At 43.9% G+C, this 20,265-nt stretch overlaps 1 protein-coding gene across 1 annotated transcript; it reads right to left on the reverse strand.

Annotated features, from left to right (window-relative positions):
- Window positions 1-16,439: 16,439 nt before the first annotated feature.
- LOC116250344 (disease resistance protein RPM1-like) lies at window positions 16,440-19,172 on the reverse strand. The gene has a single exon (XM_031623973.2). The coding sequence runs from the start codon at window positions 19,170-19,172 to the stop codon at window positions 16,440-16,442; it is 2,733 nt and encodes a 910-aa protein (XP_031479833.2).
- Between the last annotated feature and the right edge of the window lie 1,093 nt (window positions 19,173-20,265).

Below are 20,265 nucleotides of genomic sequence, written 5' to 3' on the forward strand. Positions count from 1 at the left end.
AATTCTCTTGAGATTGGTGTTTCTCAAATTCAAGTACCTTAAGTGGTACAAACGTCCTATGCTATGAGGCAGTTCCTCAATGAAGACACCTTGCAAGTCCAACACTCTCAACAACGTGAACTTATGAAGCAGGCTAGGGATGCAAGGAGAATCGAACATCAACAAAGAACGAATTTGCCGTGCCTTCTTAGGATCACGCAGACAGATCTCTTTTATGATTTTGTCGGTAGCACCCATGAGCGATAAAGACCTGCTTCTTTCATTACTAGATACATGATCTTGGGATCCATTACCGCTTTCATGTATTATTCTTGAAAGCCCTTGTCTTTTACACATTGGCATCATCAGTTCTCGGAGAAGTTCATGCATCTGGCATGACTTCACTCTTCCTTTGTCGTTTTTTTCCACCACCAGGAGTAAGCTCCTCTGGGTAAGTTCCTCAATATATTGCTTCCCCACCTGTTCTAATGTCGTGCCTTCTTTTTCTTCCACCAACCCTTCACTCACCCAGAGTCTTATCAACTTATTTGCTTTGATAAAGTAGTTCTTTGGAAATATGCCACAATACAAAAAACATGCCTTGAGGTGTATGGGCAACTCATCAAAGCTTAGTGAGAAGATGGCTCTCACTCTACCAAGTCCAGGGTTGACCTCTAATTCCCAAGACAGGCGGTCATAGAAGCCAGTCCATTCTAATTGTGTGCGCTCCCTTCTTGAGATAACAGCTCCAAAGCACACAAGAGCAAGCGGCAGACCATTGCACCTGTCAACTAATTTCTCGCAAGTTTCTTGAAGGTGCTCGGGGCATCTGCGTTCCTGGTCTTCTCGAAATGCGTTTCTGCAGAACAGTTTCATTGGATCTTCCGGCTTCAAGGGCTTAAGTCGCTGGATCGTGGTCGGACCTAATGTCTCAACTTCTATGCCAGAAGCCACATTTTCTAAACGAGATGTAACAATGAGTCTGCAGTGGTGGTCATGCTTAGGAAATGCAAACCCAATGGTGTTTAAAACATCACTGCTCCATACACCATCCAGCACGATAACGTACCTTCGATTGTGGAGATATCGTCTGATTGTTTCCCCTACTGATGTCACATCGCTCTCCCTAGGGAGACCATCTTCAACCCCCAGCTCGATCCACAGGCGTCGAAGGGCACACTCCGCGTTGAAGGATTGGGTGATGGGAACCCATGCGAAGCAGTTAAATTGTGTTATAGTAGCACTATCTCCCATGAGCCTACGATAAATTCTCTTTGCTGCAGAAGCACCATTTCTCATGAGTTTATGGTAGACTTTCCTTGCAAGGGTCGTCTTGCCCGAGCCTCCCATCCCCACCAACAAGATTGTGGCGAGTTTTGGGTCTCCACTTTGTGCCCACTTCATCAAGATGTCTACGTTCTCGTCGATCCCTTCAGTATGAGAGTCTTCAGCAATGTATGCTTCATTAGTAGTTGTCAACTGTTGGCGCTCGAGGGTTGTCGAGCACGTTCCTTCGTCTAATCCTCTCAGGTTGTACCTGTCTCTTCTAGCAGAAATAGCAGATATGCTTCTCTTCATGTCTTCTATCATCATTGCAAGTCTGCGTTGTTGGTGGTCTCCCTTGATTCGCACGGTCGGCAAGGCTTGCCTTTTCCAAAGATGTCGAGTGGCTTGAGGAAACAAAGGCTTCAAGGCGTGGAGGTGTGCTGCTGATGTGAGGGAAAGAACGGTGGCAGCACTCCAAGAAGGAAAAACAAGATGCAGAGAGAGAGAAGGGAGCAGGCTGCGTCTAGGGCAGAGTGAGAGAGAGGAGCAAGGACGGCAGGAGAGAGAGAGAGCGAGAGTGAAGAGGGAAGAAGAGTTCACGGGTAGAGGGCAAAGCTAAAAGAAAAAACGTCTTTCTTCTTTTGGGCGTATGCATCTCAACTTTCTCATTAACAACTATATAAAGGAAAAAAATTAAAACAAAAACAAAACTTGATCCTTAATAATAGCAACTGCTGATCGTGCTTTCCATGATCTCCTCCATTTCAGCCCTCAACTTAGTAACCGCTGGTCACTCCCACCATTTCAGCCCTCAAGTCTCGCACCATTTTCTCCATCACCCATGATCTTGGGAACCGCACACACATTCTCCTCACGTTCTCCATTTCTCTTTAACTCCCCACTATTTGGAACCGCACACACTCTTTTCCCACGAGCTCCACACGTTCTCATGAGCTCCTCCACTTCAGGAGTTAGAGCAACAATCTCCCCCCTAATCCTGATGTGGCCCGAGCTCTCGAACACCAAGTACGTGTCGCATTGTTGCCAACTTTGCCGCTGGTAATGCCTTTGTCATAAGATCCGCTCGTTGTTCATCTGTGCGTACAAAATCCACAATAATATGTCCTCTTTCGACACATTCTCGAATGAAATAGAACTTTGTATCAATGTGTTTATTACGTCCATGAAAAACTGGGTTTTTCATCAGTGCGATTGCGGACTTGTTGTCCACATACAACTTCACCACTTGCGGCTCTCTCCCAATCAGTTCGGCCAAGAGTCCTCTAAGCCAAAGTGCTTGACATGCCGCCGCAGTTGCTGCCATGAACTCAGCCTCGCATGAAGACAGAGCAACGGTCTTCTGCTTTTGCGTGTTCCATGAGACTAGGCTTTCATTTACATAGAACGCCATGCCTCCGGTGCTTTTCCGATCATCGACGTCGCCCGCCAGGTCACTATCCGTGAACCCGACAATCACTTCTTCTCCTTTTCCTCTGGTGTATACAAGACCAAAGTTGATTGTGCCTTTCAAATAACGCAAAATCTGCTTCACTGCTTTGTGGTGCATCACTGTCGGTCTCTCCATGAATCTACTAGCTACACCGACAGCATACGAAAGATCTGGTCTTGTGTGGAGAAGATACCTTAGACATCCGATGACTCGTCGATACTCAGTTGCATCCACCGGTTGTCCTTCGGGATCCTTGTTCAACTGTGACCTTGGTTCCATAGGGATTTTAGTAGGATTGCAATCAAACATGCCAAATTGAATTAGTACCTTTTGGCATAGGCTGCTTGTTTGATCCAGATACCGTCTTCACCTTGTTCCACCTCAATCCCAAGGTAATAGGTGAGCAGGCCGAGGTCGCTCATCTCGAACTCAGCCATCATCTGCTGCTTGAATGATGCGATTGCCTCCGAATCCTCCCCTGTTACAATTAGATCATCAACATAAACTCCGACGATGATACCGGTACGGTCTTTTCCCCTCGTATACATGGCTTGTTCAAGCGCGCACTTTGAGAACCCAAGGTGCTTCAGGCTTCGATCCAGCCGCGTGTTCCAAGCACGAGGTGCTTGTCGGAGGCCGTACAATGCCTTGCTTAGTTTGAGCACCATATGCTCCTTGTTCTTCACCGTGAAACCTTCTGGCTGAGTTACATAAACCTCCTCCTCAAGTTCGCCATTGAGGAATGCTGATTTGACGTCGAGGTGATGAACTTGCCACCCACGGTTGGCTGCGACGGCAAGGATGACTCGCACGGTGTCGAGCCTGGCGACGGGTGCAAACACCTCATCGAAGTCGATCCCTTGCCGTTGAACATAGCCTTTTGCGACTAGTCTGGCCTTGTGCTTGATCACCTCTCCGTCTGAGTTTTTCTTTAATTTAAACACCCATTTGAGTCCAATTGCTTTGGTTCCAACCGGTAGGGTTGTCAGGTCGAATTTTTTTCAATGGACTCAATTTCCTTGGCCATCGCATCCACCCATGCCGGTTGGCCCATTGCCTCTTGGTAACACGATGACTCCTCTATTGCCGCAAGCATGGCCTCTTCTTCGATGTCTTCATCATCGAGCTCGACATGCCGAGCGTCTCGCATGATATCATCGATATGTCTATACCGAATGGGTCCGTCATTACTGTCCTCCATCTCCGAGGTTGCGGCAGTTTCATCCGCCAGCAATCTCCGAGCCGGCGTCACCACCGGCGTTGCTTCGCCACCCATCGGTGTCGATGAAGAAGTAGGGTAGCCTAGATCCATGGATAGCGACCTTCCTGCTTGTCCGCTTGCAACTGAGTTGTCCACTGTTGATTCATCCTCAACAGTGAAATTCGACGAATCACTGCCTCCTGCATCCATGTTCCAATTCCACTTTAATTTTTCTTCAAATTTAACATCACGACTTACATGGATTCTCCCGCGCCGCGGATCGAATAATCGGTGTGCCTTGCAGCCATCCTCGACGCCGAGATACACCATTGGCTGGCTGCGATCATCAAGCTTCTTGAGGTGTGGTGTTGTCACCATGGCATGCGCCGTGCAGCCGAACAATCGAAGATGTGCAAGATCCGGCTTCCTATGACTCCAAGCTTCATACGGGGTGCGCTCGCCCATGGCCTTCGTAGGCAAGCGGTTCAACAGGTAGACTGCGTGTCGTACCGCCTCTCCCCAAAATCTTCCCGGCATGCTCATGCTCTTGAGGAGAGATCTTGCCATCGCCATCACCGTCTTGTTCCTCCTCTCCACCACACCGTTTTGTTGTGGTGAGTATGACGCAGTGAGGTGTCGCGCAATGCCCGCCTGTTCACACACATTGGCGAACTCAAGAGAGAGGAACTCGCCTCCACGATCGGTCCGGAGCGTCTTGACGTGATGCCCGCACGCGTTCTCGGCCAACGCCTTGACCTTCATAAACGCTGAGCATGCCTGGTCTTTTGTTCTGATCACGCACAACCACATCCAACGAGTGAAGTCATCAACTATTAGTAAGAAATAGCTATTACCGGCAGGGGTGGGTGGCGTGATCGGGCCGCAAAGATCAGCGTGCAAGAGTTCGAGTGGCTCCTTCACTCGATAGATGGCTGCCGACGGGAACGACTATTTCGTCTGCATCGCCACCAAACACTCCCGGCATAACTGAGCGGGATGAGAGATAGGCGGTACCCCGGTTGCCATCTTCTTGTTTACAAGCATCTTCAATGCTTGAAAGTTGACGTGGCCGAGACGAGCATGCCACAACCATGCCGGATCTTCGAGGTTTGCCAAGAGACACATTGGCCTTGCAATCTGCAGCTCGATGCGATAGAGACGATTTGGCGTGTGTCTTACCTTCATGATCAACTGCCCTGGATTTTTGACAAATACCTCTAGTTTGTCTTCATCCATAACCACCTTGTGGCCCACCTCAGTGAGTTGCCTGAGACTCACGATGTTGCTGCGAAGCCTTGGAATATAGTATACTTCCTGGAGCAGCCATTGATCATCATTTTTGCATTTAAAAAGAATTGAACCTTACCCATGATCTGCACCGATGAGCCGTCGCTGAACTTCACCTTGCCGGTGATTGTCTCGTTCAACTCCCGAAACTTGACCTTGTCTCCGGTCATGTGGTTGCTGGCACCGTTATCCAGGTACCAGGTGTCGGTAGTTTCTTTACCGTGCTCGGTCCCGTGTAGTTCGGGCCATACTTGCTCTTCATTCAGCAGGACGACTTCTTGTCTCTCAGGTGCAGCGGGCACTGCTTCTTCCAACTCTGCAAGCAACAGAGTTGGTTCGGTGTCGTCAGTTTGTGTGAGATGCGCCTCTTCCTTCTTTTTGAGAGCCTTGCACCGGTTCGCATAATGCCCCAATTCGTTGCAATTGAAGCAACGGATGTGACTCTTGTCACGACCATCGCCTCCAGAGCCACCTGCTCTGTCTTTCAGTGGGAAGTCGCCTCGTCCGCCTCTCCCGCGCCCTCTACCGCGCCCGTGACCACCCCGGTTGCGAGCACCTCCTTCCCTGTGACCCGTCTCCCTTTGGGTCGACGACGGGTCGCTGCCGCTTCTCTTCTGCCGTGCCTCCCACTCAGCCTGAGTGAGAAGCAGTTGCGCATCACCATTGCCGCCGGTACCGAATGCTCGGGGACGAGAGCGTTCTTCGTACGTCTTGAGTCGTCCCACAGCCTCTTCAAACAACATTGTGTCGAGGTCGCAAAATTGCTCTATGCCCGCGATTACGCTAAGAAACCTATTTGGAACGGTGTCAAATAGCTTCTTGACTAAGGCGGCATCGCTTAGGGTGCCCCCTAAGTTGGCATACCTGACGGACATTCCGGTGAGCCTACCCGCATATTGATCCAACGACTCTCCTTCTTGCATCCTCATGGCGTCAAAGTCACTCTTCAACGTCTGCAGACGTGCATTCCTCACGCGATCTGCCCCGACAAATCTCGTCTTGAGGCAATCCCAGACCTCCTTCGCCGTCGCCTTCTTCGCCACTTGCATTAGGAGATCCTCTGGGAGGGCTTGGAGAAGATGCGACATCGCCTTCTTGTCCTTCCTCGTGTCGACAGCCACACCGACCGTCGGCTCGACTGCCTCCCAGACGCCTTGATCTTCCATCATGACCTGGACCCTAATCACCCAACTGGTGTAGTTGGTCGCCGTGAGCAGCGGATATTGGAACGTACCGCTGGCAATCTCCCGCGCTGCCTCGTTTGTGATGATCGACATCGGCTTGAATCGAGGGAGCTTTGGCATACAACCTGGCTCTGATACCAAATGTTGGTGGTCTCCCTTGATTCGCACGGTCGGCAAGGCTTGCCTTTTCCAAAGATGTCGAGTGGCTTGAGGAAACAAAGGCTTCAAGGCGTGGAGGTGTGCTGCTGATGTGAGGGAAAGAACGGTGGCAGCACTCCAAGAAGGAAAAACAAGATGCAGAGAGAGAGAGAAGGGAGCAGGCTGCGTCTAGGGCAGAGTGAGAGAGAGGAGCAAGGACGGCAGGAGAGAGAGAGAGCGAGAGTGAAGAGGGAAGAAGAGTTCACGGGTAGAGGGCAAAGCTAAAAGAAAAAACGTCTTTCTTCTTTTGGGCGTATGCATCTCAACTTTCTCATTAACAACTATATAAAGGAAAAAAATTAAAACAAAAACAAAACTTGATCCTTAATAATAGCAACTGCTGATCGTGCTTTCCATGATCTCCTCCATTTCAGCCCTCAACTTAGTAACCGCTGGTCACTCCCACCATTTCAGCCCTCAAGTCTCGCACCATTTTTTCCATCACCCATGATCTTGGGAACCGCACACACATTCTCCTCACGTTCTCCATTTCTCTTTAACTCCCCACTATTTGGAACCACACACACTCTTTTCCCACGAGCTCCACACGTTCTCATGAGCTCCTCCACTTTAGGAGTTAGAGCAACATGCGTTGGTTGAATGGATTGTAAATCCGCATTGGTGATCTAATAAGAAATGATGTTAGAGTGCCAAATTCAAATCGCACACGACCACCAAAAGGAAGCATAAACTCGTCGAGCATGTCCTCTATGTCATAGGCTGCAGCCCGCACCTGTTCGACCCATTCTTGCACCGAGACCGGTGCTCCATCTCTCAGCAACCTACTGTCTTCATCCTTGAGAAGAGACCTCATGTTCTGCAACTCCAACATGATCTGTTCAAGCTCTGGTCGAACACTCCTTTGGATTCTTATTTCGTTCACCAAGAAATCTCCCAATTTTTTGAGCAATAACTCAACAGGAATTTGAGCCATTTCTTCTTTTTTGTTCGATTTCTCCTACAACGTGAAGAGTAAGCAGGAAACAAGACTACTAGCTAGTTAAATTACGTAGCAAATCCACCCGTAATTGCGTGTGGCATCATACAACCAAAAATTTATATAGCAAAAAAAAAGGGTATACTTGAAGATAAAATAAAACCATAGTGTCGAGAACCAATATATAAAACAGATATGGGGAGAGAGAGAGTTATGTTAATTTTACTAGAATGGCATTCTATGATCGAGTAAGGTCACCTTAAGTACACCTTTGGATGGGTGGGAAAAAAGGTCTCTAAGGTACTTTGTACCAATATATCGTTTTCAAGTTGTCTAAAATTTTGAGGAATTGAAATAAGCATGGGAAAGGGTGTACCAAGACAATTAGTCTCCATTTTTCCAAAATAATATACTGAAGTCTCTCCAATGAAGTGATTGTAACTTGGCAGTTTGCTATAAACAGGGTTTCTTTGGTGAACTCTTAGAGGTGTTTGGATGGCAGTCCAAAATTAAGATTTGGAAGCAAAACCAGTTTTAGGGTGTCTTTTGGATGATGTCAAAACTAGGTTTATCCAAAACAAATTTTTGCAAAATCTGGTTTCCAAAAGATGAAAGAATAAGCTCCCCTCCGCGGCCCCCGAGCTGGTTATACACAAAATGCATTTTCTAAAAACTCACTAAAAGCATTTGTTTTCACAAAACCAAGTTTTCATAAAATTGGGTTTTTGAGGGTGTCATCCAAACTCCCCCTTTAAGTCTTTTGATGTGCTTCTTAAAAACTAGTTTTTGTGTTTGGGTGACACACTCAAAGCACAGTTTTTTCTTTTTTTCTTTTTTTTACAAAACCAGGTTTTGTCAAAACCATGACTTGTCCCATATGGAGCGCTTGCTGAATGCTGTCATCATTATAAAACAGTGGTTATCTATAGCGAGCCATTAAGAAAATCTATGAAAGTTTGTGTGACTTGAGCTTGAACGTGCCATTCTGAATCTAACACCGAGATCTGGATTTGAATGTCAAGGATCCAAAGAGAGAACTTTTGAGGTAAGTAACTGAATAAAATTTATTAAAAATGTGTATGAGAAGAGAGAGAGAGAGAGAGAGAGAGAGAGAGAGAGAGAAAGAACACAGGAGCGTGCACGCCACTTTCGGCAACTCTTGTTCTATTATTTATCTTTGCAGTTGGGGCGCCTGATACATGAAAAGGTCGGATTTATCTAGCTTGAGAAACAAATGAATAAATTATCACATCAACTTGGATGTCGTACTACAAGTTGGGGTCTGCCTTCGCTGGCTTCATAAAACTGCCCAAGCTGGTAGATGGCGACACACCTTTCATTATGACGTTGAAGACTAAGTTCCAACTACAAATGATAATTAGACTTCAGTAAATTGTATCCTATAAAGAATATAACCCAGCACTTCTCCTGGTGTTTGAATTTATATAGAAGGTCGATTGTTTGAGGTTGTTTCTATGGTGCTTCCCCTTTGTTTAACAAAGGTAGACAAAGTAGATGCAATACTCTATTTAATAATTGGTAATAATCATCGAAAAAAAAAACCTTGGTATTAATACTAAGAGTATTTGAAAATTATTGGTTTTCTATTTGTAGATCGAATGATGATTTACAGGGATTTAAAATCAATAAGTAGATCTCGATCGTGTCACATGAGTGCTGATTTCATACGTACATTTTTGCCGAGGTACCCTTGAAAAATGCTTCATCTCTCTTTCTCTCTTGTTACTGTATTTAGGGGACTTGTCCCCAATTTTTGTATCTAGGGGACTTCTTGTCCCCAAATTTTGATATACATTTCCATTTTATGGCAGCTCTACATGGGTGATAATGTCTCCAAATTTGAATTTGGTTTTAATTTCCATCTATCATGCATTCTTTTGCCGAATACATACATTAAAAAGTAACGATGCAAAGACCGACAACAGCTCCATGGCGATAGAGGCCATTGAGCTTTTGGTGAAAAAGGTAGAAAAGGCATACAAATGAGGAACCCCCAGGGAGGAAAACAAACTCCAAAATAGAGGAGGAGACAGAATGAAGTGAAATGAAAGTTGAGAAAAATTTATGAACATAGGTCAGGATCTGTACCTCGATCGGAAGTCCCCAACTGAAATCTAATTGCGCTTGCTTCACAGAATCGATCTCTCCGTTTTGAATGCCAAATCTGAATTTGCGCAAGAATTTCAATGGGGGAATTTGTGATCTAGAAAAGAACTGGAGAAAGTTAGATCAAGAATTTTGAAGCAAGTTAGGCAATTCCTGAAAGCAGAATGTATCTTGTTTACGAGCTTTCTTTTATAATGTCTTTCAATGAAGGCCCACATCAAATTATTGAGAGGTCTTTGAATAGCAGGTCTGTTAGATGCATCACCCTTGGATGAAGGAGTTCTTCTGACAATACAATAACTATGAGTTATGACGATTGTCGGTCATACTAGTCCACGTTCAGAGAATCGCGCACATCAACTAACCCAATCCGATCGAGCAACCCTATTAAAGGATCGAGGACACATCGTGTCTGAGTAACCCAATCGCTTCTTACCCTTATCGCCTGAACGTTCCAAGTTGCAGAAAATAATTCCGGCGTGACCGTTCAATCCCAAAACAAGTGGTCATGACTCTCCTTGTGCATGCAAGTGGAGTCAGAGAGAGATAGCTCTCTAGAAGAAGCCTTTGGGACAACAGCAACCTTGGTGTTGGAACGTCCACTACCTGGAGGAAATTTCACCAAGCTTGGAGAAGCGTGAAGGACAAAAATCAAATGGAGATTAGGCGATGGATCGAAAGTCAAATTCTGGAAGGATTGCTGGAGCGACATTCCAGTGAAGGAGATTATCATAGTTTGGATGTATCCTCCAGTGGAACCAGTAAATCAATCTGTCTTTTAAAGAAATGACTGAAGACTCGGTTGATTATCTGTGGGACTTTCTTTCTTCCGATGGAGTAAGTGTGTCCATACTGCATCTTCCCCCCTCAGCTAGGGATAATCTGGTATTAGCCACTTCATTGCAGATTTAAAATTTTCTATTTTTATTTTTAAAATGAATTTATAGTATTTAAAATGTTTGTTTTGATTCAAAAAATGAAAAGCAGGCACTACAAGCCAATGCATACAAATAAAAGTAGCGCAGATTTTATGGACCATTGAAAAATCGAAAAAGTTAGGGTTAGGCAGGATTCTTTCAGCTGCGGAAGAGCACCCCAATTACGGAACTCTGTCTTCTTTGTCTCTTGTCTGCATATATGTATCCGGCGTTACATTTTTTGCTTTCTAACATGAGACTTTAGATCAGATCGGATCTGTCTTCGGAAAAACAGGTAAAGGGTATATTTAGGTCTCTATCACGTGCCCTGAGACAGCTCATCCACGACATTCTGTCACTGGAAGGTTGTCTCGGGGACATTCCCTCCCCAGTCTGGCAAACACCTGATGCGAACGAAAAGCAAAGATTGGACATCTCTGACTGTTATTGATTTCGGACGTATAATTTTGTCAATAACGTCACGAATTATGGGACGTCATTGCTGCATGGTCTGTAGATGCATGCCAAGTTGGTCCAGTCATTATTATCACATTCACTTACTCACATGATTTTTTGTATATATAGATCAAAAGTACGTGTCTTAACATTATGTGTTTTGGTGTTATTTTTTTTTTTTTAAAAAATTAAAACTACTTCGGTTGGCGGACAGAACAAGGGTCAAGGGTTGATAGACAGTCAAGTCTTTTTTTCGAATTCCTGGTATGTAAACTTTCTGTGTGGCAAAAGAGATACCGATATACAAGTTAGAGCATAAAAGAAAGTATTACTCCGAAACATATCCTGATATTCTAAGAAATGAAGAAAAGGATGTGAGCTCAAGGTGGATCCTTGTTCTGCTCTTGGCCGTCGGCTTGGTGCCGGCCTCTACTTCTGTTCCCCATCACCATCCTCACCCCATAATTTCCTCTTTATATGGGGCGCATTTGGTAACGAGAATACTAATGCAATGTTCGGTCTAATATTTTGGGCATATTTGCAGAACATTGTGTCAATGTCCCTGTTGTCAAACATCTCCTAGATGCGCATATTTGAGGTTACAATGAGGTGCCTTGGTTCAAACCCGAATATGAATAACAAAAATTGGCTGGGAATTAATACAAGATGAGTACAAAAGAAAACCGACAAGTAAAGAAGTCGGAAGGATCACCATCGAAACAAAGAAACAAATTTATACATGATAAATATGATTCATTTGCATGAAGCTTTAATCTCAAGTCAGCAGATTCAGAAATGTGAACCTTATTACGGCTGTTACATCACAGCTAGATCAGACATTGGCACAAGATCAGGGCCTTATGGCCGTGTTTACATACAGACCAAAGGCTTCTGCTCGAGGTGTGCAGGATTGACCATATAAGAAAAGTATGCATGATGATCTGGTCAAGCAACTGTGTGAAATGTGAAATTCACCGATCAAACAACGTAGCTCTCAAAGTTGATTATGCAAGATAAAGTTGCAGCAGATCTGAACTCTAAACTCTTAAAGTAATCAGCACAACATTTATGTTCTTTTTTTCCTCTCTTGCAGACAATGCTATGGACTTTTTTTTTTTGTTTTTCTTTGTGCAAATCCAGTCCACCACACTTGAATGCATCCCAATCATCCTGAACCTTGACCAACAAACATAGTCGGCATTGATATAAAACACTCAATAAAATCATTTGAACTACTGACGGAAAGATGGGTACCTTGCCCTTCCTCTCACCACCTATGCAGATAAAACTAGGCAGAGTTCTTTTGGATGTGAAGAAATAAAAAGAGACTACCTTGCGGACAACTACTGTAAAAGGTCTGGTTTGCAACCTTGCTGACAATTACAAATGTTCTCTGATGTGCATCAAGTTGACATAATGGCAGCTAATATTACGTGTACTTCTAGATATCAGCACAAATTAAAAGATACGAGATTGACATGACCTGCACCAACCCTTAGGTTGCATGATCAGGTAAAACTTCATATGATGTTGAACGAGCAATCCACTTATAATAATGGATCTTGCCGTTAGATTCTAAGAGTGCAAATAAGCTGTACGTATCTAACCATGCAATGCTATAGCTGACACATTAAGCGATGAAAGATCTAATTTTAGTTTGGGGAAGCTGTGGTCATTTAAGTTGTCACTGATTTATATATGCAAAAGGAATATCGAGATATGCTGAAATCAAGTGAAAGGCTTCTGCAATTTTCAGGAAAAAAAACAGCGACGTTTTCAACTTGAACTACCTGAAAGTAGTATGATTTTGAGTGTGATGTTTAAATGGACACACTCTGTGATGCTTCTCATGCAAACAATGTGCACTTTAGCTATATGCTCAGCCATCTTTTTGCAGCAGTGGATACAAATCTTCTATTGTTAGATTTGAGCTGCATGCAGGGACAGGAGTCAGATTTTATGTTGGTTTCTTGTTTTTGTTGCTGTATATTCACATTTTGTACTACTTTGGTGGCATTTGACTTCTGTAGCATAAAATAAGCAACTCCTAAAATTTATAAAGGGAAATCCTGACAACCAAGATGTTAAACGTCAATACCTTATATATGCTCTCACTAATCACTTTCAGAATCCTGTGTGCTGTGTAACAAAATCCTAATATCTTCCGCAACATTATGTTTTCTTCTTTAGGCACTTTATGAGCTAGGCGAGTTTTTGGCATCTTCTGGAAGACTGTGCTTATGCACAGACAAGATTAATGGAAGTTTGACACGAGAGAAAGCTAAGGTTGGTGTGGAAGCTTGGCGTGCAATATATGGCTAAGACACTTGGCCCGCGTTAAAATTCCAGCACAAGTAAGGATGAGCGAAGTGGATAAAGAATGTAATAAATAGAAGGATAATGCTATTACTCTGTTCACCAGTAATATTTTTGACGATTTTTTTTTCCTTTGGGAAGAGGGGAAACAAAAACATTTGTAGTTTTATTCTTTATCACAGCTATGTACTCATTGTACTGTGGGGCAGTGGCTATGTTCTGTTACTGTAGCTGTTCTAAAATTTGGTATACAATCCCCAAGATGGTGTGCAAAGTAGCCCAGGTGATATGCCATGGTAATCCAACTGTAAAAATTACAAGAGAAACTTACAAAATGGCGTTCAACTAATGAGCTAACATCAAATAACCCTCACCAACCACAAATAGGCCATCAATTTTTCCATCAAACACTCGAACATCCGTAATAAATCAAATGACCAAAAATTTCTCCCTTATACATTATTTAAAAATAAAAATAAATTAACAAAAAAAGGATGACCATCGCCGGACCCGTCAGCGAGAGCTGCCGGCGACCTCGCTGCTGTCTAGCGAGGGTTGTCCAGCGACGGTCCCTCGACCCTCCCACACGGCGAGGCTCAATGGAGCCCCGCTGCAGCCATCGGCGAGGGATGGGCAGCAGCAAAGGGTCAACCCCTGCAGAGTCGTCGACCCCAACCCCTACAACGAGACCGGACGACGATGGTCGGCCGAGCCTCGCCCTTGCTGCAACAAGGGGCAACCTACCCACGAGGTTATCTCCCTATTTCTTCCCTCATTCAACTAAAGAACATGGAAAGAACAGTTCTATTGACCTTTGCTACTCTGTTCATCACTCTCACCATCAAATTCTTCAAGACCATGGCCAGAGCACCATTCCTCAAGCATTCTTCATCCCCATTACCACCCTCCGATGGACCCAAATTCTATTGTCGGTTTGTGTTTTCTATTGCCGCTAATGTCGACCGCATGGCCTAATACATGTCTGGCATCATCCCCGCCTCTCTGACCCACAATGCCTTCTTCTGCCTCCCTCCGTTTCCTGCTTGTCATTACTGCAGCCCTTCCAACGTCGAGCACATGTTCAACATCCGGTTCCACGCTCACCCAAAAGGCTCCTCCTTCTATTCTGGCATCTACGACCTCGTTGGTGATGGTTCTTCAACACCGATGGCTGATGCGGAAGGTCCCAAGGAAGATCGCAAGCCACGAGTTCAACAACCGATCCCTCTTCAAGTTCATGAACTACATCGTTATCAGACATCACTCTACAGCAAGGGTTTTGCTCGACCCATATTAGCGAGGGTCGAATCGACCGCAGCCAGATACTATAGCGAGGGCAAGGATCGCCCGACCGTCGCCACCGTCCAGTCTCGCCGTAGCATGGGCAAATGCGATGAAGCAAAGCGCTGAGTAATCTCTCTCTCCCTCTTTTATTATTATTATTATTTTTTACTCTGCACCATCAACTCCTCTATTATTATTTTATACGGATCATGAAAAAAAAAATCGTTATTGGCGAAGAAAAATGGTCGTATACTGTACAAATTAAAATGTTGTAACGTTATAACAACAAAGAACTCTCTAGCTTCATTTTAGCATCTTATGGATAACTCATCTTAAGGTGGATCTAGTCAGAACGTCTCTCTGTGCAATTTGCTTCCTTTCTATTCTTTAGAATCATTTACAGCTGTTTTCCTCATCTTAATTTTCTCAGTGCATGTTTTGTTCTGTACGTTAGGAAATTTTGATAGAATGGCTCTGTTCAATATTATACTTAGATAGCTGGTCTTGTGTGCCTAAAAGCGAAAGTCGAGAATATACGTAGAAACATTTGCATTCGTGAGTAATTAAGAAAAAAGAGACGCCATGTCCACCCGCGTCTGACGCCTCCAGCATCTGGTTTTCACCTCTGCCGCCATAGATGAGTTTTCGGTAAGCCAAAGGGAATCCCATTCCTCGAGTCAGAGGCCGAAGCCCTCCCTTCTTCCTTCTCCCCTGGAGATTCAGAGCGACTTCGTGACCTCAAGTGTCATGCATATAACTATTTGCAACCTACAGAAGTAGCACCTAACGAATCAAATTGAGGACACATCAATAACACACCATTCAGCCTGACTAGCGTTTTCCTGCTTTTCTAGATAATTCTTCATTTACATATAAGACATAAAACTGCATTGCACTCATATTATCGATTCTATGAGTTACTGGATCGATTTTCATGATTTCCTAAGTCACGTGCGACCTTCATTTATTTTCCACGTTACACAGACTCTGGCTTAATTTTTTTTTCGTCAGTTTCTTGATATTTTTAGGTTATAGTCTTTATAAATGAAAGATAACAGAGACAAAAAACAGTTGTAGAGGTTTTGTAATAGAGCCACCTACGCCTCTCTCTTCCTCACGTTCCCTCTTGAATGAGAAACATGGGAGGTTCTGTTCATATTAATCAAGTCTTACACAGTAAAGAAAGGAAGGAAATCTAGGAATTTCCTTCTACATCAGATCCTGAATTATTAAAGGCATCATGAGATGAGGAACTGATTTACATTTATCTGAGCAACTGTTCACAGAAAAATGCTTTTTGCTACATTTTGAAATATCTCCTTGCTTAGCAGGGATGCAGACACTTCCACCTTGAGGAAACATATCTGACTTTCCTTCCTGATTATCAGTGTCACTTTCTGCAGCATTATCCTTCTCATAGATACTTCCTTGAAACTGTTCTCTGACAATCTTTGGAGTCAACCATACAGGGTCCTGGATGAGATGATATGTGAATTTGATATTGCGCCTAACAAGCTTTAGAAAGCAAACAACTACGAAACTAATTAGATACTTGTAGCTCTTTTATTCCCCAGAAGCAGAGAAACATAGCATCAGACCATTCTAGAGGTCACAGGTGTGGAAAAAGGATGAGAATCCAAATGCACACTTTTGACAAACCAAAGGAAATTTGAAAGCAATGCTAAGAATTGAAGCAAGACAGATTGATAAACCAAGAGAATAGGAACTAGCACATGCATAATTAGCATGTTTGGCAAAGTAGATTGATATGTTCCTTATGTCCCGAGATCGGTCTTAAGCATGCACAAGGAACGACGCCTAATTGGGTGTCCTCAGTTCAAAGCTTGTTGAATTTGTCACCACTTCCTTTGTAGAGATGAAGTTTTGCACCGAAATGTTGGTCTTCTCCTTGCCCCGGAACACTTGTCACAGTGTAATGAGGCATGTCTACCAAGTCCAGCTTTTTGAGGTTGGTAAGGCGGTGATGGTCAGGTATCCTCTTCAACTCTGGACACCCACAAATGGATAGTGTTTGAAGTTGCGGCAAGGCTTCTTCCTCCACGATAATGCTTCTCAACTTCAAGAGCTTTACGATCGTGAGAGTTTTCAGCTTAGGAAAGTTGTTGGCCTGAAACTTGAGCTTCCTCCCATCGTAGGCATCATAGAGTTTAAACCACTCTAAGTTGGGCAATTCTTGGAGGTAGGGGGTAGGGCTGTCACGTAATTTGGAAAAGTACAAGCCCAACCTCCTCAAGTTAATGACACCTTTCACCCATTTCGGGAAGCGCTCTATTCTTCCAAAGAGCCAGATATCTTCGAGATGAGGTGGTGGGGTGTTCAGCAGCTCCAGCCTTAATTCACCTTCGGAGTCGGCTGATATGCCTAGACAAAGAAGGTCCTTCATCGTCTCAATGGATTTACAAAGCTTCTCCCCATGTTCCTGTTTTACCTTGAATAACCCAAGGGTTTTAAGCTGGGTCAGGTTGCCAATTGTTTCAATGATCTTGTTTGTGGCGTTTATACCTGACAGTTTTTGTAGGCATTCAGACTTGCAGATATGCCTTGGAAAATCACATCCTGAGAACTGGCTAATGGTGTATGGATGGATGAAATGTGAATATGCAGACACATACCGCAATTTCTTTACCTTGGATAAGTTTGGAATCCTTTCAATTTGATTGTCCCTGATATCGAGCGCTTGCAAGTTATGGAGCTTCCCGAGTGACCTTGGAATTCTCTTGAGATTGGTGTTTCTCAAATTCAAGTACCTTAAGTGGTACAAATGTCCTATGCTATGAGGCAGTTCCTCAATGAAGACACCTTGCAGGTCCAACACTCTCAACAACATGAACTTATGAAGCAGGCTAGGGATGCGGGGGGAATCGAACATCAACAAAGAACGAACTCGCCGTGCCTTCTTAGGATCACGCAGACAGATCTCTTTTATGATTTTGTCGGTAGAACCCATGAGCGATAAAGACCTGCTTCTTTCATTTCTGGATACATGATCTTGGGATCCATTACCGCTTTCATGTATTATTCTTGAAAGCCCTTGCCTTTTAGACATTGGCATCATCAGTTCTCGGAGAAGTTCATGCATTTGGCATGACTTTACTCTTCCTTTGTCGTTTTTTTCCACCACCAGGAGTAAGCTCCTCTGGGTAAGTTCCTCAATATATTGCTTCCCAACCTGTTCTAATGTCGTGCCGTCTTTTTCTTCCACCAACCCTTCACTCACCCAGAGTCTTATCAACTTACTTGCTTTGATCAAGTGGTTCTTTGGAAATATGCCACAATACAAAAAACATGCCTTGAGGTGTATGGGCAACTCATCAAAGCTTAGTGAGAAGATGGCTCTCACTCTACCAAGTCCAGGGTTGACCTCTAATTCCCAAGACAGGCGGTCATAGAAGCCAGTCCATTCTAATTGTGTGCGCTCCCTTCTTGAGATGACAGCTCCCAAGCACACAAGAGCAAGCGGCAGACCATTGCACCTATCAACTAATTTCTCGCAAGTTTCTTGAAGGTGCTCGGGGCATCTGCGTTCCTGGTCTTCTCGAAATGCGTTTCTAGAGAACAGTTTCATTGAATCTTCAGGCTTCAAGGGCTTAACTCGATGGATCTTGGTCGGACTAAATGTCTCAACTTCTATGCTGCCATAAGCCACATTTTCTAAACGAGATGTAACGATGAGTCTGCATTGGTGGTCATGCTTAGGAAATGCAAAACCAACGGTGTTTAAAACATCGCTGCTCCATACATCATCTAGTACGATAACATACCTTCTACTGTGGAGATGTTGTCTGATGGCCTCCCCTAGTGACGTGACATCCCTCTCCATAGCGAGACCATCAATGCCGAGGTCGATCCACAGGCGTTGAAGGACATCCTTCGCGTTGAAGGATTGGGTGACGGGAACCCATGCGAAGCAGTTAAATTGTGTTATAGTAGCACTATCTCCCATGAGCCTACGATAAATTTTCTTTGCTGCAGAAGCACCATTTCTCATGAGTTTATGGTAGACTTTCCTTGCAACGGTCGTCTTGCCGGAGCCTCCCATCCCCACCAACAAGATTGTGGCGAGTTTCGGGTCTCCACTTTGTGCCCACTTCATCAAGATGTCTACGTTCTCGTCGATCCCGTCGGTATGAGAGTCTTCAGCAATGTATGCTTCATTAGTAGTTGTCAATTGTTGGCGCTCGACGGTTACTTGGCTCTCGACGGTTGGCGAGCACGTTCCTTCGTCTAATCCTCTCAGGTTGTACCTGTCTCTTCTAGCAGAAATATCAGATATCTTTCTCTTCATGTCTTCTATCATCATTGCAAATATGCGTCGCTTGAATAGATTGTTAATGCACGTTGGTGATCTAATAAGAAATGAGGTCGGAATGCCAAATTCAAATCGCACACGACCAAAATGAAGCATATACTCGTCGAGCATGTCCTCTATATCATAGGCTGCCGCCCGCACCTGTTCAACCCATTCTTGCTCCGAGACCGGTGCTCCATCTTTCAGCAACCTACTGTCTACATCCTTGAGAAAAGACCTCATGTTCTGCAACTCCAACATGATCTGTTCAAGCTCTGGTCGAACACTCCTTTGGAGTCTTATTTCGCTCACCAAGAAATCTCCCAATGTTTTGAGCAATAACTGAACAGGAATTTGAGCCATTTCTTATTTTTTGTTCGATGTCTCCTACAAAGTGAAGAGTAAGCAATATGAGGACTACTAGCTAGTTAAATTACGTAGCAAATCCGCCCGTAATTGCATGTGGCGTCATACAACAAAAAATTTACATAGCAAAAATAAAGGTATATTTGAAGATAAAAGAAAGCCATGGTGTCGAGAACCAATATATAAAACTGATAAGGGGAGAGAGAGAGAGAGATAGAGAGAGTTATAAAAATTTTACAAGAATGGCATTCTATGATCGAGTAAGCTCTCCTTAAGTACACCTTTGGATCGGTGGAAAAAAAGGTCCCTAAGGTACTTTGCACCAATATTTCATTTTCAAGTTGTCTCAAATTTTGAGGAATTGAAATAAGCATGGCAAAGGGTGTCCCAAGACAATCAGTCTCCATTTTTCCAAAATAAAATACTAAAGTCTCTCCAATGAAGTGATTGTAACTTGACAGTTTGCTATGAACATGGTTTCTTTGATGAACTCTTAGAGGTGTTTGGATGGCAGTCCAGAATTAAGATTTGGAAGCAAAACCAGTTTTAGGGTGTCTTTTGGATGATGTCAAAACTAGGTTTATCCAAAACAAATTTTTACAAAATCTGGTTTCCAAAGGAAGAATGAATAACCTCCCCTCCGCGGCCCCCGAGCTGGTTATACACAAAAAAGTTCGTTGTGCATGCAACACCCAAACACAAAATGCATTTCCTAAAAACTCACTAAAAGAATTTGTTTTCACAAAACCAAGTTTTCATAAAATTGGGTTTTTGATGATGTCATCCAAACACCCCTTTTAAGTCTTCTGATGTGCTCTTTAAATACTAGTTTTTGTGTTTGGATGACACACTCAAAGCACAGTTTTTTGGGAATAACCTAAAGGGGCCGGGTTATTCATTCCCATTTTACCAAACTAGGTTTAAAGTATGACTTGTCCCATATGTAGCTCAATTGCTGAATGCTGTCATCATGATTTCAGATTCTCAG

This window comes from Nymphaea colorata, chromosome 3 (genome assembly GCF_008831285.2).
Source record: "Nymphaea colorata isolate Beijing-Zhang1983 chromosome 3, ASM883128v2, whole genome shotgun sequence".
Classification (NCBI taxonomy): domain Eukaryota; kingdom Viridiplantae; phylum Streptophyta; class Magnoliopsida; order Nymphaeales; family Nymphaeaceae; genus Nymphaea; species Nymphaea colorata.

Excerpts from the sequence above, each read along its gene's own strand:
- LOC116250344 (XM_031623973.2), bottom strand. The coding sequence starts at position 19,172 with ATGTTGGAGTTGCAGAACATGAGGTCTTTTCTCAAGGATGTAGACAGT.